This window comes from Macaca nemestrina, chromosome 6 (assembly GCF_043159975.1).
Source record: "Macaca nemestrina isolate mMacNem1 chromosome 6, mMacNem.hap1, whole genome shotgun sequence".
Taxonomy (NCBI): domain Eukaryota; kingdom Metazoa; phylum Chordata; class Mammalia; order Primates; family Cercopithecidae; genus Macaca; species Macaca nemestrina.
In genome coordinates, this window is record NC_092130.1 from 60955816 (window position 1) to 60981684 (window position 25869).

General features: G+C 42.0%; 1 protein-coding gene across 2 annotated transcripts in view; it reads right to left on the bottom strand.

Moving 5' to 3' along the window:
• The window catches only part of LOC105500028 (TNF alpha induced protein 8), a 123251-nt gene extending 101621 nt beyond the window's left edge, over window positions 1-21630 (bottom strand). Inside the window, exon 1 of one of the 2 annotated variants that reach the window (XM_011772931.3) lies at window positions 21473-21630. In XM_011772931.3, the coding sequence (XP_011771233.1) occupies window position 21473 (1 nt within the window). In that variant the 5' untranslated portion in view covers window positions 21474-21630. Of the gene's footprint in view, window positions 1-9864; window positions 9884-21472 lie in introns of those variants that run through there. The other variant, XM_071098561.1, reaches the window with a different exon arrangement.
• Window positions 21631-25869: the final 4239 nt, after the last annotated feature.

Consider the following 25869-nt stretch of genomic DNA (forward strand, 5'->3'; position numbering starts at 1 on the left):
GATCACTCACTCTAAGGAGAGTCATCCACCATGTCATGAGGACACTCCAATAAACCTATGAAGAGGTTTATGTATCGAGGGACTGAGATTTCCTGCCTAGAGCGACTACCAACTTGCCAACTGTATAAGTGAACCAGCTTGGAACTGGATTCTCCAGCCGCAGAAAACGTTCAGGTATCTGTTGACCTGGCCAGCTCACTGACTACAGTCCTATGGGAGACCTCAAGCTAGAACCACCCAGCTAAGTAGCTCTCAAATTCCTGACCCACAGAAAATATATATAACGATAAATGTTTATTGTTGTTTTTAGCTACTAAGTTTTAGTAATCTGTTATGCAGCAACAGACAACTAATACACTTCACTTATGTATTCTGTATTGCATTCCAATTATTTCTGTCCTAACATTTTTCTTAAAACTAGATTAATAGGTCCCAGAGGGCAGAGACTTTAATATTTTCAACTCTGCATGCTTTAGTAAGACATTTAGTAATCATTAGTTGATTGAATAAGAGCATTTTAAAACTTAATGAAATCGTTGGTGAAGCTGTGTCTTGGGCTGACTTCATATTGGTTTTGAATGATTTTGTAATTTATTTTTAACTTTAAGGACATTTAACTTTATGGGCATTGGAGCAAGGCAAAAATTAGTGATGGGAATGGGAGGAAGAGGCTGGCAATAATAAACAGCAGCCACATACAGGGTTTGGTGTCAGTCAGCCATGTCTAAGCAGCTTGACCCTGGTAGAATTCCCTTGTGCCAGGCACCCTGTCCCAGTCCCAGAAACTGATAGCATTTCATAAGTTTTTATTTGAGAAGATTTATTCTGAATTCTCTAATATTTAAAAGAGGTTTCCAGCCCAATACAGGTCTTCTCTTGAAGTCATGGCTAAGCTACAGCCTAGCAGAGTCCTTCTCTTACAAACCTAACAGTCCTCTTAGGTCTTCTTGGAATCCAGGGAAACTGGTCTGGGTGACTAGTAAGACCGAAAGCCTCGCTAAGTCATAAATAAAAACAGAAACAAACCTGGACCAATCTTTTGGCAGTTCTTTCATAAACAAAACCATAGATACCACAGAAAGATACACACTACTGGGAACACAAGTCTGATAAGCATCCCTTTGTGAAATTATAGGAGATTTGATTGTATACAATAAGTATAGTAAGGTGTGATCATGATATAAAATACACTAATTCCTAACAGGTAAGCTGGCCCAGAAGGTAAGTTTGCTTTGAATCAACATTTGTATTAATGACTCTGCATGATGAAAGAAATAGCAAAACAATTAAGAACCTCCATAAAAGAAGGCTACAAAACCGTGCTAGGAAGCAGTTGGTTCTCATTGTAAAAAGGAGTGAATGTGGCTTTAAGCCAACAAAAGGAACACAAATCCAGTCAACTTAGCCTAGGGCCAAAGCAAGATTCATTCCAAGAATGAGTAGTTAGTGCTTGTTATAATTCTGTGCAGTTTAATTTTAAATGCCCTTCTCTCTCTTTGGAGACTATATCCACAAACCTCAAAGAGATTCTGGTATTTAGTCTAATTCTTTCCATATGTTAAACACACCTCATTGCCTATAGGCACCAGTCAGATTAGTTTCTTCTGAAAAAGGAGGTTAGAGATTGATCCTTCTATGTCAAATTATTTCATCCTATTAGTGTTAGGGACCTGAAATTTATTAGCAAACAACTTGGGGCTACTTATACAAGCCTGTCGATAAGGAAAGACTGCCTTGCAGCTGTTCCCAACTGCTTTTCTAAATAAAGAGCCATTGCTTGAGTGAAACTCTGTCTAATCTCTTAAAGATGTGTATTTAATTAACGAAAACTTTTTTCAGTGGCCGAAGGCCTTAATCCCATTGATTGTGCTGCAAACATCAATCAAATCATTTGTTAATGTTTTTGCTCCCATAAAATTTAGCAACATCAGAATAAGACCATGCCTTTTAGGAATATACGATGCTTACATTCCCTCAAGTACATCTTTGTTTCACACTCTCCATTTATTTCTCAGGAAAGGCAACAACCAACTAAACTCCAATTGTTTCATTTAGAAACACATCAAGTGTCCATAAAAACATGCAAAACGGTGTACAAAATAATGTTAAGAGGAAACAGAACATTAAATTGTGTATATTCTATGGTCACAGCTATATATAACCATAGATGAGGATGGAAAGGAATACGAGAAATGAAACATATGTTTTCACACACACCTCTATAACCTTACTGCTTTTTCTTTATAAATTTCCTTTACTTTTGCTGGGAGTTGTCTTAGTAATGGGTGTAGTATGTTTGCTTTTTAAATTATCAGGTTAACATCTCACCTCATCAGACAAAAGCTTATGGGCCAATTACTCACGTACAAGGTGGTGACTGTCTAGACCAACCGAGATAAGACGCCTGCCTGGTCTCCTCCTAAAAATTCCTCAGGCTTAGTAAAGCCACAATTTTCAAGTTTAATCCCTGCAGGGGGAAAGAAACTGTGTCTAGCTTGGATTTCAAGGAAATGTTCTCATTTTTAGTTGAAACTAAAATAACCCCTTAAGTAAAAATGATATTTAGGCAAATCCTAAAAATGAAGTCATTGGTTAACACATATTTACTGAGAACATGGGCACAAAGATGAGTTCCAGAGATAACAAAACTGAGTTACTTCCTAGAAGCAGACAGCAGAATAGCAGCTGTCAGGGGCTGGGTTTGGAGGGTGGGGAATGGGGAGATGTTGATACAAACCTTCAGTTATAAGACTGAAGTAAGTTCTGGGGACCTAATATACAGCACGGCGACTATCGTTAATAAGTCTGTATTGTTTACTTGAAATTTACTAATAGAGCAGATTTTAAGTGTTCCCACCACACATACACACACACACGGTAACTACGTGTGGTGAAGGATTTATTAATTAACTTGACTCTGGTAATCATTACACATCAAATCATCACATTCTACCCCTTGAATTTATACAATTTTTATTTGTCAATTATATCTCAGTAAAGCTGGAAAAAAAAAAAGCAAAACAAAGACTTGGTTACTGCCCCCGGGAAGCTATCCTAGTAAGGCACAGAAGGCTGCAAACTAAGGTGGAATGCTGTAAGTGATAGAATCAATATAAAGAAAGGAAACTAGAAAGAACTACACAAAACCTTAAGAGGAAGAGATGACTTCTGAACCAGAAAAGGCTTCCTGGAGGAGGCAGCATCTGAACTGGCTCCTAGAGGGTAGGCTGATGTTGTCCAGGAAAGAGAAGCAATGGGCAACGCAGGAAAGGGGCGATACAATCAGGCAAAGGAAGGGATGTGTGCGATGTGTTCTGGAACAATGCAGGGTTTAGAAATGGGACCCAAAGGAAACATTCAGAGGAGGAGTAGGCATCACATCTGGCCTTGGGCATGGACAGAAGGATGGGGCAAGTGAGCAAATACTGTCCTCCGGGCTCCGTGCATTTGTTGTTCTATTTAATCCTGACAACTTGTCTTGTAAGTGGGAAGACTGAGGCTAGAGGAAGTTGCGTACAGTTTCACAGCACGCAGTTCACCTCTGTATTCTTGCACTAACACTGTGACTGGGGCATGGCAGAGCCACCACAAACATTGCCCAAATGCAAGATGACAAACTCACAGGCCAGGCCCATCGCCTGCCTGCTCTGCCATGATGCTCTTTGGGACTTTTTTTTTTTTTTTTTTTTTGAGACAGAGTCTCGCTCTGTAGCCCAGGCTGGAGTGCAGTGGCGCGATCTCGGCTCACTGCAAGCTCCGCCTCCCGGGTTCACGCCATTCTCCTGCCTCAGCCTCCTGAGTAGCTGGGACTACAGGCGCCCGCCACCGCGCCCGGCTAATTTTTTTGTATTTTTAGTAGAGACAGGGTTTCACCGTGTTAGCCAGGACGGTCTTGATCTCCTGACCTTGTGATCCGCCCGCCTCGGCCTCCAAAAGTGCTGGGATTACAGGCGAGAGCCACCGCGCCCGACCGGGACTTTTAAAAATGTACACTGGGAATCATTGACTATTCTGGGTTAGAGGAATCAATAACCAGAGATTTGTGTTTTGAGAAGAGGATAGTAAAGGCTGGGGAAGTGCAGTGTGGGAGTTACCCAACACTGGGAGCCTGAAGAGTTTCCAGACAATGCCTACCTTTTCTCAGCATGCACTTTTTATACAGATTTTTCTAAGAAAGTACTAGAATGCCTCAAAACCTCAACTGAAATCTAAATTCCCTCCTTTGCCAAATATATTTTTATTATACAATTTAAACACATAGACAGTATAAAATGAAAAGTTAAACTCTTTTCCTCTCTTTCAACTCATAGTTCCACTACTAACAGTATATTGTTCATTCTTCTAAAAAAAAAAAAAAGAAAAAGGCTTATGTACTCATAAACTTACAATATGCCTTTTTACACATGATGAGATCAGTATTTTGTTTTTTGAGTTAATCTGTGTTGGAGATCTTTCCGTATCAGTGCACAGAGACCAACCTCGTTCTAAAGCTGCCGTGTTTCATCTCAAGGAAGCGCCCTCATGTATGTAAAAGCAGCTGACCCATATTTAGGTTGTTCGAGTTTTTGTTTTGTTCATTCTTAAAAACAATGCTGTACTGAACCCTTTTTGTATCAAAATGAATTCACTTGTGGTCACTTGTATCAGCTTCTTGGATACTTTTACAGATAGGCTCTCTTGTGTAAAACATAATTTAGCAAAGTTTCCTTGTATGTTGGTAGAGTTAACAGTCACTTAGCAATGAGAGGGAACACAAATATAGCCTAAAAATAAACCTACTCACAAGATTATCTCAAGGCAAACATTTTGTAGTTCTGGAGCCTCCTGGGAAGACTCTGGGGCCAGAGTTCTTCCTGGCTTCCCACCCAAAGCCACTTATGCAGAATTTCTCATTCCACACTGGGGCAGTCAGCACTTCTTCCCACAGGGACCCAGGATACTACTCTTCTGGCTCCACCAGTAGCTTCGGACTCCCTGGTTCCCATGCTTCAAATGACAATGAAAAGTACATGTGATAATTACCGGAATACAGAATTTTCACACTGAGGGATTAGAGATGATTTATAGTTGACAACTCACATTTCTTAGATATACCAATTACAGCCCAGAGGGGTTGAGCATCTCAACAATATTACATACCCAGTCTCTGCACAGACCACCTCCTGCTCACCTGTCCAGAGTTTTTCCTATTACCTAGTACCAAATAATTGCTGCATCCTTTGCTTAACTATTTCAAAAAGACCACGTAAGCAAAATTTCTCTATGATATTCCACTGGGTATAAACGATGCTTTAAATTAGAAAAAAAAAAAAAGATTCTGACAACATATGGAGAGATAGCACAGATAGTAAGAAATTCAAAAACCTTATTTCTAGATAATTTTAACTTCTTTCTCTACCAAACTCACTACTAGAATGCCTAGCAAGTTTCAAAATTGGCACATTTAAGTTTCACCTCCCTTCTTCTTGTCCCTTATTGAGGTATTGTTAACAAGCAAATGCTAGTAACACTGCTGACTTGTTATCAGCAAGACAGGTTGCTCTCAAGTTGTCTGCAGCCCTGACAATGGATGTATAAACCTGGGGCTACTCAGGCTGTGAGACTTGGAGTCATGTTTTTATGCTACAGAATTTTTTTTTTTTTTTTTTTGTAGATGGAGTCTAGCTCTGTCACCCAGGTTGGAGTGCAGCGGTGCAATCTTGGTTCACTGCAACCTCCTCATCCTGGGTTCAAGCGATTCTCCTGCCTCAGCCTCTCAAGTAGCTGGGACTAGAAGCATGCACCACCATGCCAGGCTAATTTTTGTATTTTTAGTAGAAGGGGGTTTTGCCATGTTGGTCAAGCTGGTCTTGAACTCCTGGCCTCAAGTGATCCACCCATCTCGGCCTCCTAAAGTGCTGGGATTACAGGCGCCTGGTCTAAATCAGGGATTTTTAAAAAGCTCTGAGAAAAATCTGTTCAAAAGTTTTTTTTGGTTTTTTTTTTTGGTTGAAGAACTGTTCTACAATATTCAAGATCGCTATCCTTTAACCCCTGGATCCCAGCTCTGTTACTACCCTCCAGCAAGCCCTTGCAAGCTGGCTGGGTGGCTTAGTTCCTGCAAGAGGAACTACGGCAATATGGTTAGAAACCACCGGATTTGAATATCTGATTTCCTCTGACCTTGGGTAACAACTTAAGCTCTTGCAGTCTGTTTTCCCATCTTTAAAATCGGGATAATAATGATAGAACTTATTTCAAACTGTCATTGAAGAATGTGGCAATGTATAGAGAGATCTTAGTACAGTGCCTGGCACATAGTAAGTGGTCAAAAACTACTGAGCCTTTACTGTCACACTTGGCACATACATGGGCCAACCAGAGGCAAAAGGCAAAAAGACAGGCAGCTGAGAACAGAAGAAGAACAAGTCTTCAGTATGATTTCTGCTGAACTAATAAAACAGAATAGAAAGTTTTGTTTTTGTGTTTTTTTTTTTTTTAACCCAAGTACTTACTTGTCTCAAAGATTCTTTGGAGCAAAGAGTCATTTCCAGGACTGTTTCAACTGTGACCTGAAAAACTAGATCTGGGAAGAAATTCACTAGAGCAGTCAGGATCATGAGTTGCCTCCCACAGGCCCGGCCACAGAGAGAAGGGCCCAACTCTACAGCTCCTCACTTCAGGGCACTGACCAGGAACAGAAAAGGAGGGAGTAAGAGCAATTTCTCAAGTCACAGGCAGCTTTTCCATATCTGACTCTCTTACAGCAAGATCTCCTTGGTGTGACCAAGGCTAAGAGTTTCCCTTTTTCTTTATACCTGCAATAAGAGATCACCTAAGCATTTACATCCATCAGGGAAGAACCACTATTCCATTACCTTTTTTTAATTAATAGAAACAGGGTCTTGCTATGTTGCCAGGCTGGTCTCAAACTCCTGGGCTCAGGGGATCCTCCCACCTCAGCCTCCGGAGTAGCTGGGACTTCAGGTGTGGGCCACTATGCCTAGGCTATCACTCCTTGATCATTTTCATCGTTTTTGTAGAGTGAAAGCTTTTAAAAGCTAAGTGTCATACGATTGGTTTTTTCCTATTATTACATGTGACTGGGATACTCAAGAGGATGAAAGAAAAAGTTGGAATGGCCCACAGGCCAGGACCTAACAGGGTGAGAGAATCAGGGCAAGAATGTCTTACTAAACTAGTGCAGGCCACGAATAAAACAGGGCAGCCCAAGGTCATCACCATATGGTCAATGCTTTGAGAAGCAAGAGATATCAAAGTTCAGAGGTCACCAACTCACCTGTCTCTAGGAGTCAGGCAGATAAATGAAATGCATGACCTACCAGGAGGAACACAATAGGGAGCAGCAGAGTCTTTGGCCAAACTGGCACAAATGCCCCGCTAAGTGAGATGGCAATTTTAAAAGCTGAACACAGTGTGTAAGTTGAGCAAAATGCATCTGAGTTATATCTTGGCCAAGGGTCTCATTTTGCAGTGCCCTGCAAAAGGTTCTGATGGGCAAGAAATGAAGACCAAAAAGATCAGTCAAGAAAGGAAAGGGCAGGAAGGAAGAAAGGGCCTGTCTGGGCAGGTGCAATCCCCGGCACCCACTGATGCAGTGGTCAGAAAAGGTAGGTCACAGAGAGGCTGGGATCTATGTCCCACACGCCAGGGGCCTGGGCTATAAAACCCAGAAAAGAATAGATCAAGGTGTAGACAAAGAAAAGGGCAAGCAGGCATGGGGACCACAGTGGCCTTACTGTGGAGTCAGATACTCTGTGAGCCAGGAGTTCCCAACATGCTAGTACTGAAAATGCAATACAACAAGAACACAGTCTGAAAACCGGACACAGGACAACCCAGAACCGACGGGTGCTGCACCCTCATACCTTCTGCTCAGGGGAAGGGCCTGTCTCAAGGAACACAAAGGCAAAGCCTCACCGGATCAGAGGAAAAGAGGCAAAGGGATGGGACAGATCCCAACAGGCTAATAAGAACAAGAAAAAAGCCCACATCCTTCCACAGCATTTATTTCATAAGCAAGTATATGTTTAGTGTTAATTCTGTACTATTTACAAGGTCCAGCGGAGGTTACAAAGATAAAAAACCTACAGTTACTGAGAGTAAGTGGCTTATTCTGGGTCAAGAGCAGAAAGAGATTATTTGGCACCACAGTTGACCAAGTCATACGCTCAGATTTGGTAACATAACAGCTCGCTAGTTACAGTACTGAAATGCTCATACTCTGTCAACTGAATGAAATTATATATAGTTGATACTCTGAAAAGTGCTAAAAGAGTAGCTCGTATAGTGGGAAAACATTGAGATCATCATCATTAGACTTTCAGACAACAATAGTTTACATCAGAAGAAAATGGAGTGACATATTTAAGATTCTCAAGGAAAGAAAATGTGAGCCAAGGATTTTATATCAGACAACAGTGACCCTTAATTATAAAGGTCACAGACCAAGTTTTATCAAGAAATTAGGGAATATTGTTCCCATGATCCTTTCCTATTAAATCTACTAAAGAAAGAGCTTCAATCAAAATGTCTAGAGACACTGATATGAGGACAAGTGATAAGCATGATGTATATACAACAACCTGTACAAATAAGACCAAATGAGTATTAAAAGGGAGATATTTTAATATATAACAATAATAAGATCTGATGATGCAGAAGTACTAAACATTTTTTTTAACGTGGGGCAGAATTAGTATGGCATATGCCAAAGAAATTATTTTTGTTGTTTTCATTAATCATAGCTGGTAATGGTAGTATTACTGTCATTATTTGGAGACTACTGTGTGTGTAATATGGGGTAATCAAATAGGTAATTATATAATAGTCTATTTCCCTCGTGACCAAAAAACCAGGATTTAAAGTGCAGAAGGAAAGGAATAAAAATGTAATATATAAGAGGTTAAACAGAAACCCTATAGTCTTGAATTTGAATTGGAAATAGCATTATTAACTCACAAAGTATTTTATCTTTATATGAGTATTTATGTTTGCGTGCGTGTGTGTGTGTGTGTGTGTGTGTGTGTGTGTGTGTGTGTGTGTGTTTCCCAACTCTGACCAATGAAAGGCCTATACTAACCATTCCAGTGAATGAGGATTCCCAGTGTCTGGATTATAGTCTTGAAATACCATTTCTTACTAAAAAAAAAAAAACCAGGGTTTCCTGGGAAAATGGTTGACTCCAGGTATAGGCAAGAAATGTACAAGACAAGCATGGACCACCTTAACAAATCAAACAGCAGGAAACTAACAAGAATACTAAGGTCAGATCAGGAGGACTTAGGGGCCAACTGAAGAGGCTCCCATTCGTCAAAGATCAGACAATTTGAGTCTCGGTAAAAACTAAAATTTCAATGGAATAAAACCTATAAAATAGATTTAATTCCATGAGCTCATAACAATTAAAAAAAAACCACCCTAATCAGTGATCTTCTGAGAATGACATGAAATCAATTCTTGAAAACTGAGTAAATCAAAGGAAAGAATCAAGCATATATAAAATATATTAAGCATAGGAAAGAATTCACATCCCTTTCCTATGTGAATTGTACCACTGGGCAATCAAATAACAGATTGAAAAGGCATCTATCCTTATAAAATTATTCCAGCTAATAAATAAAATCAAAATTATAAAATTAGAGTATCACCATTCTGCAATTGCCCCACTGACTTAACAGATTTAGACACTGAGGATCAACAGCTGCTAACATCAAAAGTGTGGAAAAACCAGACCCCATGTGTCTCCCAGTGAAAGAATACACCGTCATCTTTAATCTTGCCAAAGCAACCAGACCTGAATCTGATCAAGTCTCTGGATCCAGATACAGGAAACAGAGGGCAAAGTAGTAAGTGAAACTGTACCATGAGTGTGCATCTTTCTTGTTATCAACACTGTGGGAAACTCTACAGATTAAACAGCCCAGGTCCTGCAACAAATAAAAAAAAAAAAAAAGTTAAAGGAAGGAGACTCCGGTAGAGGGATCTGTAGATTAAAAGAGACTTAAAATACATTTTTTTTTTCTTTATCGGTAAGACTAAACTCAGTGGGTCAGGCTGCTCATTTGGGTAATAAAACCATAAAGACATGCAAGGAAGTAATTACTATAAAAGTCAGAATGGCATTTACCTTTGGAGGAACAGAGGGAAATGTGATCAGGATGGGATGTAAGATTTTGGTCCGTTTGGCAAAGTTCTATTTCTTGACCTAAATGCTAGTGATATATATGAGTGTTTGCTTTGTAATAATTCACTAAGTTATGTACATTTGTTTTGTGTGGCTTTTTGATATTTATGTTTTATTTTACAATAAAAGTACGAAAAAAGCATTAAGAAAATCTATCAGGCATTACAGCACAGTCGCCAACTGACGGAAAAAGCTGCAAGGTGTCTCTCAGTGCTAGGTGGAAAGTGCAGGGACCCAGCAATAAATCAGACAGGAACCAGCATCTTATGGACTCTGTTTCAATGAACTTTTCACTTTGAAGGTAAATAACTGAATCTACATTGTTTAATTAAAATTTGCCTTATAACCCTTAAATTATTTAAAAAAGTGTATAACGAATGACATGCTCCAAAATACCTCAAGAGCAATCTCAATTCAAAATGACTTCTTAGAGTTGGGTGTGGTGGCATGGACCTTTGTAGTCCCACAGCTACACAAAAGGTTGAGGCGAGAGAATTGCTTGAGGCCAAGAGTTTGAGGTTGTAGTGGGCTAGGATTGCACCTGTGACTAGCCACTGCACTCTAGCCTGGGCAACAGAGCAAGACCCCATCTCTAAAAAAAACACATATAACAAATAAATAAAATAAAATAAAATAAAAAAATAACCTCTTAGATATCTACCAGAATTGCAATGAACAGCTGGGCATCGGGTTCTCACAAATATAAGATGACACATCTCACACTCCATGAGATGTGGTGTGACCAGCTCTGCACACCCCATGGTTCATCCTTCTACTATTTGTTGTTGAATGAAACACGGAGACAAGCTTTGTAGCAGAACCAGGCTGGTTGGAGAGGTAACAGCCTTTGAGAGTTCACAGAAAAGGAGGGTGTTTGTGGCACTATTATTGAAGGGTAACACCCTATAGCACAAGTATGGGAGGGGAGAGCTATGCCACCAGAGTGTAAATCCCAGCATGGCCAGGCACTCACAGCATGTTACTTAACCTCCTTAAGCCTCAATTCCTTATCTGTAAACAAGGATTAACAATAGTATCTTTCTCACACATCCCTTCTGAAGATGAAATTAAATAATGTGTATAAAGCACTCGGCACAGTATCTGCTGGCCCACCCTAAGTACTCAATAAGTGGTTGCCATGATTACTGGGATGGCAAACATTTCTGGAAAATTAAGGAACTCTCTATATGATGGATACCTTTCTGGCTGGAATGCAGGATGCCTTCTCCAAAGTAAGTAGTGCTATTTTATAAACCTATGATCTTTAACATTAAAAAATCACTGCTTCAAGATACGTCCAGTCAGTTTTAAAATGAAAAAGAGTAAGAAAAAGTCACAGCTACTAGTAATTAAGTATATGTGATTTTCAACAACTTCCATATCATTATTTGGTTTTCTCCTCCCAATTACCATTATGGGTGGTTAGTTTTAACTCCAACGAAACCTGGGATTATTAGTATCAGGAATACTGATGGCTGTAACTGGCCTCTAGGGAACGGGAGCCCAGGGTTAGTATAGGTGCTTCTTGTCCACCCTGTAACCATGCCCCTTCCCTTCTTCTATGGGCACAGCCAACCTCCCACAATAGAGGTTCTCCCTCAATGCCCAATACTCACTTTTACAGCTTCCCTTAAGGCTGTGACTCAGTTCTGGCCAATGAGGCCTCAGGAGGCTTCAGGAAAGATTTTACTCCTGGATGAAAAGGGATAAACACTACACGAGAACCAAGTTATTGCTGCCCTCTGTGTCCACCCTTCACACACACACATCTTCCTGTCTTAAAAAGAGGTTGGCAGGAACCTGTGATACCTGTTGCTGAGAAAGCTATTTTCTGCCCACAAAGTGGCAAGTCTGCAGATAAAAATGTAACATGCTAAGGATGAGAATAGATAGAACTGATCCCTGATGACACTGTTTAGCCAAGGATCCAATCCTGAATCTACCCAATCCCAGATTGCCCTTCATATAAGATAATTTAATGTCTTTATTATCAAATCACTGTTCATTGGCATTTGCTTAACTGCAGCCTAAAGCATCCTGATTGTAATGATTTGAATTGCGTCCCTCCTGCTATGGTTTTGAAGGTGTATCTCCCCTCAAAATTCATATGTTGAAACCTAAACCCCAAGGTGGTGGTATTAAGAGGTGGTTAGAAGTCATTAAGTCATAAAGGCTTCACCATTATGAGTGGATTAGTGCTCTTACAAAAGAGGTTGAAAGGATTACCCCAGTGCCTTTTGCCCCTCCACCTCCCGTCTCATCTACCATGTGAGGACACAGCAAAAAAGCACTATCTTGGAAGCCCAGAGCTGCCCTCACCAGACACTGAATCTGTAGGTGCCTTGATCTTGAATCTCCAGCCTCCAGAACTATGGAAAATAAATTTCTGTTATTTACAAATTACCCAGTCTCAGATATTTTGTTACAGCAGTACAAACAGACTAAGAAACACCAAAAAGTTCATATGCTGAAGCCTTAACTCCTAATATCTCAGAAAGCAAATGCATTTGGAAACAGAATTTTTAAAGAGGTGACTCAGTTAAAATTAGTCTTACGGTGGGCCCCAATCCAATTTGATTGGTGTCCTTGTAAGAGGAGAGCTGGACACACAGACGCCAGGTGTGCGCACACACAACAAGCTGAGAGAATCTGTGGCCAGTGGATGTGAGCTAAAATATTAAAAATTTTTACTCTTCAGCCTGAAGGACAAAAAAAAAATCCCTGATGGAAACTTGGGTGTACACTAAAAAATCAGAAGCCCCACACACAGTAAGTGGGTATTTTTCTTCTGTTTTAATTTCTTCAAAAGATCATTGTTTAAAGAAAAAACTATAATTTGTGGGGATTATACATATATATAGAAATAAACCATATGACAATCACAACACAAACAGTGTGGTCTCCTCAGTAGGCCACCATATCTATGGTCTCGGTTTCCACAGTTGCAGTGTGATCATAGAGCATGCAGTCTGAAAATAGGTGAGTGCAGTATACAAGATATTTTGAGAGCAAGTGAAGAGAGAAAGACCACATTTACATAACTCTTATTACAATATATTGTTATAATTGTTCTATTTTATTATTTGGTATTATGGTTAATCTGTTACTATGCCTAATTTAAAAATTAAATTTTATCATAGGTACACATGTATAGGAAAAAGTATAGCTTATATAGGGTTCAGAACTACGTGCGGTTTCAGGCATAGACTGGAGGTCTTGAAATGATCCTCCCTGTGTAAAGGGGAACAACTAATATCCTTTATAAAGGCAATTGTTACAGACTGAAATATAGCCCCCAAATTCATATGCTGAGACTCTAATCTCCATTATGGCTGTATTTGGAGACAGCCTCTAATAAAGAATTAAGGTTAAATGAGATCATAAGGGTGGGACCCTAATCTAATATGACTGATATCCTATGAAAAGGGAGAGACACCAGGGATGTGCACAGAGAAATGTTCTTGTGAGAATACGGCAGAAACATGGCCATCCGAAAGGCAAGAAGGGAGGCCTCAGGTAAACCAAACCTGTTGACGTCTTGATCTTGAACTTCCAGTCTCCAGAACTGTGAGAATATAAATTTTTGTTGTGTAAGCCACCAGTCTGTGGTATTTTGTTATGGCAGCCCCTGCAAACTAATACACTTATGTGGTACACTATCATCACTAAAGGCAACCATAAAAAACCAGAACTTTCAGGCCAGGTGCAGTGGCTCACGCCTGTAATCCCAACACTTTGGGAGGCCAAGGCAGGTGGATCACTTGAGGTCAGGAGTTCGAGACCAGCCTGGCCAACATGGTGAAACCCTGCCTCTACTAAAAATACCAAAATTAGCCAGGCGTGGTGGTGTGTGCCTATAATCCCAGCTACTCGGGAGGCTGAGGTAGGAGCATCGCTTGAACTCGGGAGGTAGAGGTTGTAGTGAGCTGAGTTTGCACCACTGCACTTCAGCCTGGGAGACAGAGCAAGACTCCATATCAAAAAAAAAAAAAAAAAAAAAGAGAGAGAGAGAGAGAGAGAGAAAGAAAGCAGAACTTACGAAAGACTGATTAAAGGGTAAAATTCAGTTGGATATGCTTACAGGACTTGGGTGGTTAATCCTCTGCCCCTGCCACCTGTCTCCACAAGTCACTGCCCAACCTCCTCTATCTGCCTCATTTCCCTAATGGTGAGGCTGGAAGGTCCTGGTGTGCTCAACTCCAGGGCAGCAAACTGGGGGATGGCTGACTACAGAGGAAGGCAGAGGCCAGACCTGAATTAGTCAGTTTCATACCTGTCATTCTCTGTTCAAATATTTAAATCTGGAGGGGAAAAAAAAAAAAAAAAAGCTGTCATTCTTCTAAAATTAGTACTATGTATCATCAGTAGCAGACCTTTATTATTCATAATTTCCATGGCCCCTGTAAGAATAAATTAAAAACTGACTAAAATTCAGAAATAGAGAAGTCTCAAGTACTGGCAAAACCCAAAATGCAAAAGCAGAGGGAGGAAGTTACAGAATATGGCTTCAAAGAAAAAAAATGATCTGTTTTTCATTTTCTCGTTTTCTACCATTATAAAATGAGGGGGACACTCTGAGAACAGAATAGATTCCTGGAGGTACCAGGACCTCAGGACAGGGAACAGGCCTGGGGTAGGGGAAACGGTCCGCTTGGCAACTCCGAGTCCTGAGTTGGGTGTGGGCTCTTCCAAACATGTGCCCCTGTTGAAATAAGGGCGCCCATCCCAGTTCAGTATCTACAAACCACCTGAGTTATCCTTAAGTCAGCCGCCATACTGGATTTATGATGTCAGCATTGTCAGTGACTCAAAGTCTAGATTTTCAACTAATGAACATTGGGCAGACTCTCCAATGTCTCTGTTTCATGGCCTTCAATTCCTGGATCTATTTGTGGGACACCACTAATTGTTTCAGTTGTTATTTTTTGTTCTTGACTTGGTTGCTTGTCAATATTTTTCCACCCAGTGAAGACCTATAAAAACAACTTTGTTATTTCTCAAGATGGGTACACAGGTGTCCATTTTATATGCTGTGTTCATTTTATATGTTGTGTTCATTTTAATCTTTACACTTTAAAGTCATTCTGTACTTTCAAGAGCTCTTTCCACTGCCAAAAAAATAATAATAATAATTAAAAAAAAAAATCCCTACAGCTAGCTGCTGCCTAAATAAGCTTCTTTCTAGAACAAGACAGGAAAATGAGTCCCATAAGTATCCCAGGCGAGGGGTTCTCAATTTGCATCAAGCTTCACTGGTGATTCTGACTTACAGTCAGGTTCAGAGCTATAAGTCCCAGATGAGCCCTCAAATACAGCACATTGGATAAGTTCAAAGTTTCATTTGGTGTATCACTTTTGTGGCTGCCCAGAAAATGATGTCCTCAAACTACCCCACCTGGGCAGAGCCTCCCTGACAGGGAGGTGATAAGCACCACAGGTACACAGGGCAGGGAATCCTTGCTTCTTTAGGAGGCTCCCTATTTACACAGGGTCTCTTACCCTGGCAAGTAATAGCAGCTGTTCCTTCAGGCACTATCAGTCATTCCAGGTCATAACAGCGAAGGAGCAAAGTGGCTACGTGTGTGCAAACAGAGGTCATCACCGGATGTTGGGAAGGCCTGAGCTCATTCACCTCTTCCAGGTATACTTCATGAGTCACTAGCAGCCTAATTCTGCCTCAAGACAAAAGGAATTCCATCACTAAGTGAGGACTACTCTGCCTTTCAAGTGTAGTGAAACAGGATTTAACCAAACACCTGCCATTTTCCAGAAAACAATCTCAACCCTTTAAAGAGTGAAGAAGGAAAAATAAGAGAGTAGTTTCCTGACCACTGAGTGATGGAATGAGGTACTGCACTTACTTCCCAAAGATTTACGTGACCAAAGTTTGTTCTGTAACTTTCACTCTGTCACCAACACTGTCCATGCATTTTTTTCTCAGAAGACCGTGGCATTTCTTTTCGTGTCTGCATGGGTGTGAGGGTCTGAACACAGTCAGATGAGAGCTCAGGACAGGAAAGGATGAGTGTAGTTAGGCCTACATGACGCACACCACAATCTCCATCTCCCCTATTTTTGTTGACAGTCATGTTGTAAAAACAAACAAACAAACAAAAAAACAAACCTCATTTTGTTGAACAAATGATAAATAAGAGTAATAAATAAGAGTTGGGAATGAGGAAGTCTTGAGCTAAATGAATTTGGTTTGAAGCCAGGCTTAAAGAGGGTATTGACTGAGTGGGCTGTTGCTTACTTTTTGGCTCCTTTAAAATATCCAAGAGTCACTGTGTACCTTGCTGAGTACTGTGTTCCCAAAAGACCTTGTCCTGGTGCCTAATCCTGCAGATGCGGTCCCTGTCCTGGGCCTCCCGGAACTCACGCAACTTCCCCTGAAGACACGCCAGCCCGATTCCCTTTGCAACACCAAGGGCAGCTGTCTGTCTTAGATAATCTAGTTTCATTCACTACCTGTTTTAAACATGGGAGTTGTGAAAGGCCAACCCACTGCTCACAATTTAACTGTAATAGGTCTTTTGAAAGCTTCCCTCATGCAGTGAAGCTTAATGGGTACTATGGCTCTTCTTCGTTCTCAGGCACATAAAACTCGAATGCCCTGCTCTGGCTCACTTATCTTTGGCAGCAGTGGCAACATTTCCCTTATATAATCATGTGACCCTGCAGCTGGCAATCATTGAAGTTGTGCTACATTCACCCCATTCTCTGGGCTCCTCTGGCATCGTTAAAGGAAAAAAGAATTCATGCTAAAACCACATATGACACAAGTTACTACTTTCCCTCTCTACTCCACTGTGGCTCAGTACTAAGGCTTACTGGAATGAGACCTATTTGGCCAATCTAACCAAGTCCTCCACTTAATAGGTGCCTTCTGCACACTGACACAGCAGAGGAACATCTGCTGTAATCTGCACAACAATCCTACAACGTAAATACTATCCCCAGTTTTTACTCTGGTGAAGAAACCGGCTCAGAGAGCAAAGCAGACTGTCCAAAGCCACACAGCCAGCAGGGGCTGAGACAGTAGGTGCTGGTTCCAGCAAAGTCATTGGAACCAACTACTTCTTGACTAAAGTCATCTTTATTCCCGATGTTTAAGGAAACTACAAGTGGAATTTTGAACTTAATTTAATTATCTGTTATTAAAGAAACTAACCCAGAGGTGTTCACAAGTTAACCTGGAGTCTCATTCCTGTGACCACCTCCCCGCAACCCTTGTTTTTGTTTTTAGTGGAAAAGATCTGTATACCTAGCCCCCAGTCGTCTTGACAGAAACATCACCGTGTTGGTTTTTAATCCCCCTTGTCCTATACGGAAAAGGGCAAGCCTAGGAAAACAAGCTTTTTGGCACACACCCAGCTTTGCAGCTGGTTCTGAACCTCAGCTACCTTGGTTCTGAACCATAAACACTTGCTTCCAGAGATAAAGCAACTGCTCTCTAAAAGGATGGGCTGGGTATGATTTGATTATTGCTGAGCCTGTGACATTTTCAAACAATTCTCAGGTACCTTCTGTCTGATGTAAAACAAAATCCTATGGAATCAGGTTTGTTTCAGTAATACCACTGGTTATTTGAAACAGATGTTGGAAGAAATGTGCTTCTTTGAGTTTCTTATTGTTGAGAAAGACAGATATTTTGAATATCATTCTACTGTCCTGACTAAGGAAGTACCTTTACTTTCCTTGGTGAAACACAAGAGACTTCCAAACCCATTTTTGCCATTAGCAACTTACCTTCGGGGACTCCTTCTTATCAACAGGCATCTTTCCGCAAGTTACCTGCCTTCTCAAATCCCAAGGCTTTCACGTAAACATGAGAAGGGTGTGCTGTACCAGGCACAGAGCAGGAGCTCAGTAAATGCCTGCTGTGTAAATGAATGGTGCTCTCCTCCTGCAAGCTGGACTAAGGAGGTGGACACCTCCAAAGTTGAGGAACAGCAACCATAGGGTATAAGGCCACAGACCAGGTGGTTTCCAAGATGCCCCTTGGCTCTGCCATTCTAGAATTATCTACACTCCACTTGTAGCTCATTTCCTCCTCTTCAGGCCAAAATGTAGGCTAAAAATGAACTGACCTCCTTTACATTTTGCAACATGGTTCTCTGTCTCTGTTTTTGTTTTTTACCCTCTACAAATCACTCATTTTCAGCTACTGGGCAGCACAGCTGAAGTATAAAAACTTAGAAACTGCAGTTGGCTCAGACTCCAGGGCCATAGTCATCGAAACCAGACACAAGAGTATGGGAAGAAAATTCTTAGCCACAGGGAAACACAAAGATTGGGTGTTACGAGGGCCTTTTCAGTGTTTGTTGAGTTCTTGTTGTGTGCATTTGGTATTAAATGCAGGATGCGGGCAGTATGAGGAGGGGTGAGGTGATAAAAGTTAATCTGGCAGCACACAATTCCTTCCCTTAACTTCTGTATCAGAGCCAGAGATCCCAGAGAATGCCAAAGCAGGGGAAATTGTCCATTTTGTTATCCAGGTTGGCCCCTGTGCGTGTCGCCATTGCCAAAGTCAATGCCCCAGCACGGGGATTGTACTAATAGGCCCTATGCCATTCCCCTCTGTGAAAAAGCAGGTGGCCCTTATTTATCATCACTGTTTCTCCCCTGTCTCCTGCAGGTTATCTCATGTTCAGCCCCTTCAACTGCTATCAGGCATAAATGGAGGGCGTGGGGAATGGACCATTCTACATGATGTGGAACAAAGCTCAATTCTGAGAAGGAATGAAATCTCCAGGGTGTTACTACCACATTGGGCTATCTCCTGCAGAAAAGGATTAACTGTATCAATTAAATATGAGACCTCTGCAGTGCCTGGCACTGCAGCAGACTCAACTTTAAAGATTACCTCTGTGAAGTTCTCCAAGTCATAAGTCACATAGAAATTCACTCCTCCTCCAACTCAGCATTTCCTAATTAGTACTGTTTGGATGCAATCATTCCTCTCCACACACCCTTTCCTCCATTTCAACAGAATGAGAATTGCAAAGAACTGGCCTCATAAAATACTCTGTTCCTGGCCTCTGCCGTGTGTTCACCCCCAGGTTTCTGCTATTCTGTTTAGGATCCCAGGACAGCCTGTCCTCACAACAGCTCAACACATACACAGCGACTCTGTCTAGCAATGTAGTCTGAAATAGAAAATCAAGAGACAACAAACATGAGATTTCTCAACTCACACCAACTTTTCTTGGTGAGTTTAAACACACTGGAACAAAAGGCACACAGAGTAAAAGTTGCCCTTAAAGAAAATGTTTAAAAGGCCCATTTGTGCAGGATCACTGTGATTTTGGTAGAACCTTGTTTTATTCATTGATTTATTAATGATTCTTAAATCATCACATAATATAGATTAATATAATGGTTTATAAAGTCTACATATGTCAATCCAAAGAGCTTAACACAACACATTCAGTATCTAAGGGATTCCTATTTTACAGAGGAGTAGGTGCTAGTCTACTTCCCTAAACTTTATTTACTCAGATTACAAGTAAAAACTCAAAAGATGGGCAGTGAATGGGGGAGCCAATTAAATGTGTATGGAAGAGAAAAGGCATCCAAAAATCCACAAAAAAGCAAATTGTGTTATTAGCTAGAATATTAACAATTACTTGAGGGCCCCTGTAGTCCCACTTACTCAGGAGGCTGAGGCAGGAGGATTGCTTGAGCCCAGGAGTTCAAGACCAGCTCGGGCAACATAGCGAGACCCTATCTCTAAAAACAACAACAACAATAGCTTGCTGACTTAACTCCTCATGACAGATCTAATTAGACGGTGGCAATAAATGTGTCTAAGTGTTTAATTAAATGTGATAATTATTTCTTTCCTTAAAGAGAGATGCAGTCATATGTTTACACTGCAAAGCATAATGTTTCCTTAGTGAAAACAGTGTGGAAACACTTCTGTGTAACACAGGATTCAAACCAGGATAAAAATATCGGCTGCGATAAGCAGCACTTAACAGTGATTTATTAACTCTTACCTTTCATGTGCCAATGCACAATGGCTTCTTAAAACCTACCCTTTTTGGTTATTTCCTTTGGCCACACAGCTTTGTTATCCTTACCCTCAACGAATAGTTTCTACTTAGAATGTGATTTGAGCATCTCTTAAATGGATTATTATCAAGGAAGTAGGAGAATATTCTACTTTCATAGCAAGAAAGTAGCAAGAATAAACTGAAATGTAGAAGAACTCAGAGCAACTATTAAAATTAGATAGGACCCCAGCAACCAGGCAATCACTTTATAGATGAAGAAACCATTTGTATAATACTGCTGTTATGATAGCAAAGCTTCCAATTACTTTTTTAAATGCAGAAATATGTCCTGCACTGAGGGAGTACTGATCCCCACCTCCCCCTGCAAAAATAATTATGTAGGGATAGAATTATCAGTCTTAAGCAATCCAAGGATTTTCTTGTTTCAACACTGGGCACTGAACTACTGTTTGATTCTTTCCATGATTCCTCTAGGGATACTGCTCTTTCTACATAGAGCTTCTGTGTTTTAGAAAATCTGTTGGTTTAGGAATACAGTGTCACTGAAGCAATAAACATATTCGAGGTGCCTAAGCCTGTTTGGGTCAGCCTGGTCTTGAACGTGCCTATCAGTCGCCCGGAGTCCGAGGAGCCTGGGCGCTCATCAGGTGTCTTTGAAGCAGGTGCTGAGGGCTCCAGTGCCACATGTGCAGTCATGTACACACACACACACACACACACACACACACACACACACACACACACTTTCTTCCTCAAAGGAAGTCTCCATCGAATGATCTCAAAGCAGGGCTCTGGTCTCTGCCTGTTTTACAATGCAAGGTTGGATTACAATCTCAGGCCAGCATCTCAGTCTGCAATCTGGGGCACCCTGATAACCCGGGCAGTGCTTTCGCCAGCATGTGCGGTTACAGGAGGACGTGACAAATAGCGGGAGCCGAGTTACAAAGGGAGGGAAGGAATGAGGCTCAGAGCAGGAGGTGGTGAAGAGGTCGCCCTGAATAGGTAAGGGTTCCTGGCAAGGGGTCTTGAATCCTCAGTGCGGCACTGGAACTGAGTAAAATTACGGGGAGTTTCCGAGGCTGTGCGCTCCCGCACACACTCGTACGCACACCCACCTACACAAGTTGCTCAAACGCACCCACTCACACTCACACTCGCTTCCGAAACTCTCTGAGCCGGGGGCGCGCCCCAAGAGCAGCCGGCAGCCCAGCGGCGGGAGAGGCGCGCGGGGGTGTGCGCGGGACTGGAGCGCCCAGGAGCCACTTACTCGGAGGACTGGCGCGGCGGCGCCGGGACGCTGAGGCACGAGCTGGGCTGTTTGGCGGCGCCGAGTTCTCTACTCGTTCGGTGGCTCGCGGGCTCCCGCGGACCTTAGCCAAGCGCGGGTTAGAGCTGGCGGGAGAAAAGGAGCCGGGGACCAGGGGCGGAACTTGCAGGAGGGTCCAGGGGTGTGGCGGGCAGGCCGGGGAGGAGCCGGGAGGTCGGGGGCGGAGCGTGCAGGGAAGGAGGAGCCCAGCGGCTGGGGCTGGGCGGAGTGGGAGAGGAGGAGCTAGGGGTCGGGACAGCAGGGGTCGGGACAGCAGGGGTCGGGACAGCAGGGGTCGGGACAGCAGGGGTCGGGACAGCAGGGGTCGGGAGTGGCCCAGGCGCAGGAGAGCGCGGAGAAGGGCTGGGCGGCGGCCTGGGAGCCGGACTGGTACCGCGAGGCCCAGACCGCTGGGGCGCTGGAGAAGAGGACCCACTTGGGAGATATGCAGAGGATACGCTATTCCTGAGCCCCTCCGTTTCTTCCGTTGTAAAAATGAGACGCCAACCCTCGTAGTGTGTTGAGAGGGTAAAATGGGGCCATACACATGTGCATTGTGCCTTGCACTTAAGAACGCGTGAATGTTAGTGTCTGCTGCCATCATTATTGACTATTACGATGATGATGATCCGTGAAAGCCCCTAAATTCCTCCTGCTCTTTTGCTGTTCTTTTTCTGTTGGCGTGAAGTCTACCCGATGATAGCTGACGCACTCCTGGTTCCTGGTTTACATTGGCGGGCAATGCAGGGCTTCCTCTTGGAGTTAAAGACTCATTGGCTCCTGGAAAGCCCTGGCTCTCTACCGCCCCCGCGCGTACTTAGCTGTGACTGTCCTTGCCTGGGGAGCCGAAGGCTTGCCCTTCTCAGGGGCCACCGGAAACTGCCAGGACAGAATAGAATCTGGATCTTCAGTCTGTTGAGGGGCCCTGGCCTGGGGTAGCCACTTTCAAGGGTGAGGGACCTTCTGGTGGGAGTAGGATGTAAACATCAATTAAGCCCCTACTACATGGCAGCAGGGCACAGAGGGCTGGGAATATTAATAATACTGTAGCAGGACTAGCCACAGACAAAACCTCTCAGACACCAAGTTGGAAAAGGAAGGGATTTATTCAGCCGGGAGAATTGGCAAGCTACTGCCCTAAAATCCGAGCTCCCGGAGTGCACAATTTCTGTCCCTTTTAAGGGCTCACAACGCTAAAGATTTTACATGAAAGGGTTGTGATTGATTTGAGCAAGCAGGGTGAACATCACAGGGGCTGCATGCACCAGTGGTCAGAGAAACAGAACAGGGCAGGGATTTCCACAATGTTCTTCTATACAATGTCTGGAATCTATGAATAACATCGGTTTCTAAGTTATGAGTTGATTTTTAACTACTGGGTTTAGGCCAGGCAGGCCCAGGCCTGGTTTCAGGTCTGGCACCGGCTGCCTGTCTTTAGTTTTACTTCCTTGTTTTTTCTTAAAACAGGTACTGAGTATAAAACAATGTAAAACAATATGAAAGGGTGTCTCTCTTTCCTCATTTCCCCCCTTTGAGACTCTCACTTTTTATTATTGGGAGGTTTCACTCTTATTTTTGCTACTTATGTCTTCTTGTGCAATAGATTGATAGTGATTCATGTAGTACACTTGTGCTGAAGCATTTTGGTGAACTAAGGTAGGAATGAAGCTTTTTTATCATTTGAAGAAGTACAGGTAGCAAACAGGGGAGCAGTAAGCAGGTTCTTATTACTATTATAACTTCTATTGTAAGAGTTTTAAATCCTTCTAGCGCTGGGAAGTAATTTTTAAGCATGGCTTCAGGGTCGAATTTGTGCTACACTTGTACAGGCACATGTGTCAGTTTTGTCATATTTTTAACTGTGTCTTTAACTACTTGCCTTTGATTATCTGTGTGTAGACTGTAATTAGTAAGGTTAAATTTCTTATAGACCTCTCTTTCAGCTGCTAGCAAGTAGTTGAGAGCCAATCTATTTTGATAGATAGCATTTCTTACTTGAGTTTCTTGCTGGGCCAGAATAGTCAAGGCTTGACCAGTTTTATTAGTGATGATTTTTAAAATAGCTTGCAACCATATGATTCAGTTGAGCATGTAAATGGGGGTCCAGTATTCCCATGAGCTGTCTTGTATCTAAGTGGCAGGCCTATAGTATTGTATAATTTTTAGGAGGTCATTTATCATCTTTTTAATTACCTATAGCTATGCTTCATTTTCTGCGGGAAGCATAGACAGGGAAGCCCAGGAGTTCGCCTCATTTTATGGGCAGTAGGAAGAAAGATGGTTTAATAGTGCCAATAACACAACCACCTGTCCACTGGTCAGGCAGCTTAGCATAGGCTTTATGTCTACATATCCAGTAAAACCCGGTGGGGGCAGTCCAGTCCTGGTGGAATTCTGGGTGGGTCCAGACAGTCTGCAACTTTGGAAATTTACTGAATGAATCTCTTTCTGTGTAATTGGAACTCCACCATGTAACTGGTTTTTTTTTCAGTACCATTACACAATGTTTGCCCCCAGACAACTAAGTCATCCTACAGAATGAGTGAATTTTTTTCTTTTTCTTAGCCATGCAATATTGTCCAATAATTAAGACTTTTAGAACCTAGAGATGATCAGGGTGATTCTTTTGGACCAGGAATTCATCAGAAACTGGGTCTGTAGGCACTAATTATCGGGCTTCTTATGGCCATTGATCTCCTATTACAGTTTTTTGACAAACATAACATGAAGTGACATTTAGAGACTGGGCTACATGCTCGGCTAATTGCAAAAACAAATTTCTGGTTTTTCCTGGAGTCTCTGGTACTGGCACATTTAGTTTATCGGAGAAAGTCTGAAATACTTGTTCCGGAAAGAGTTTACAAACCTCCTCTTTTACTGAGATACTTACTTTAGGACCTAGTTCTTTTCTATTGATGCCCAGAGATACATGTTCTCCTTTTTTTTTTTTTTTTTTTTTTTTTTACCTTGGGTTTAAAGGATTTGTAACTATTCATTTGAATGGGGTTGCAGCTTCCACTCATACAGGAGGGGCTGCCTTCTCCTTTTTGGAGCTAAATAGGATCTTTTTTATCCTTTTTTTAAGTAGTCTAGATGACACAAGACCAGTAATTACACACGTTTGCACATGTGCTTAATTCATGGCAGATATACTTATTTCCTGCTTATACTTATTTTTTTTTTTAATTTAAAGAACTGCAGCTTATTCTATGCCGATTGCTATTGATAGTGGCACAAGCATTAAATTTTAGGGTTATATGCTTGGAGACCCCTCTTTCTTCTGTCCTAGCTATTACTTTACTTGTGTCGCCTAGAAAAGGACCAGTTCTTAATTTTATTTTTAAAACTGTTATCATGGGAGGCTTAAAATGGGTCATAACACACATCAGATTGGTTATTTCCTGGGCTACATACCTTGGATAGAATAGCATTTTACAAACAAGTTTCTTTTAGAGTCCTGGTACACTTTTAATAACCATAAAATAATAGTACTGTAGCAATCTTTTGTCCTACCTCAGTGACTTGATGTATATACTGGGAACAGCCCTCAGTCTGAGGAAGGTCAGTTGAAGTCCTTACTGTGTAAGTCCAAATTTTAAGGAAAATGAGTCCCGCGATGAGTTTCCTCATGCTTCGGCCGTGCATGGACCAGTCAGCTTCCGGGTGTGACTGGAGCAGGGCTTGTCATCTTCTTCAGAGTGACTTTGCAGGAGCTGCTGAAGCTGCTCCGATCCACGTACAGCTCCCAGCCTACTGATGTTTAAGGATGGTCTCGGAGGTTGGGCTCACTAGAATAAACTGAGCCCAATACTTCTACACAGTTATGTTTAACTGGGCTCTCTGATACCAGGAGCAAGGTGGTGGGGTTTAGGGTGTTGCAAATTTCAGTGGTTATGCGGGGATTTTCACAGAGCAAGCTTTGGTATCTAATTAGTCTAGCATTCATTAGCTAATGGTGTCCTTTGGTATTTATTAAAATTACCACAGCATGGGGGGACTTTATGTTTAGTTTTTGCCTAAGAGTTAGCTTATCTGCTTCTTGTGCTAACAGGGCCGTTGCTGCCAGGGTCCTTGGACTTGGGGGCCAGCCTTTGGAAACCCCATCTAGTTGTTTTGAGAGATAGGCCACTGGCCTTGGCCAGGGCCCTACAGTCTGGGTTAAAACTCCAACTGCCATTTTTTTTTTTTTCTTTTTGACACATAGAGTGTAAAAAGTTTTGTCAGGTCAGGTAGCCTCAGGGCTGGGCCCGATGTGAGTTTTTCTTTTTAACTCTTGAAAAGCTCATTGCTGTTGGTTGTAATAGATGTAGTTTATCTAATCTACATTTTTATTGACTGTCATCTACCAAAATATTGAC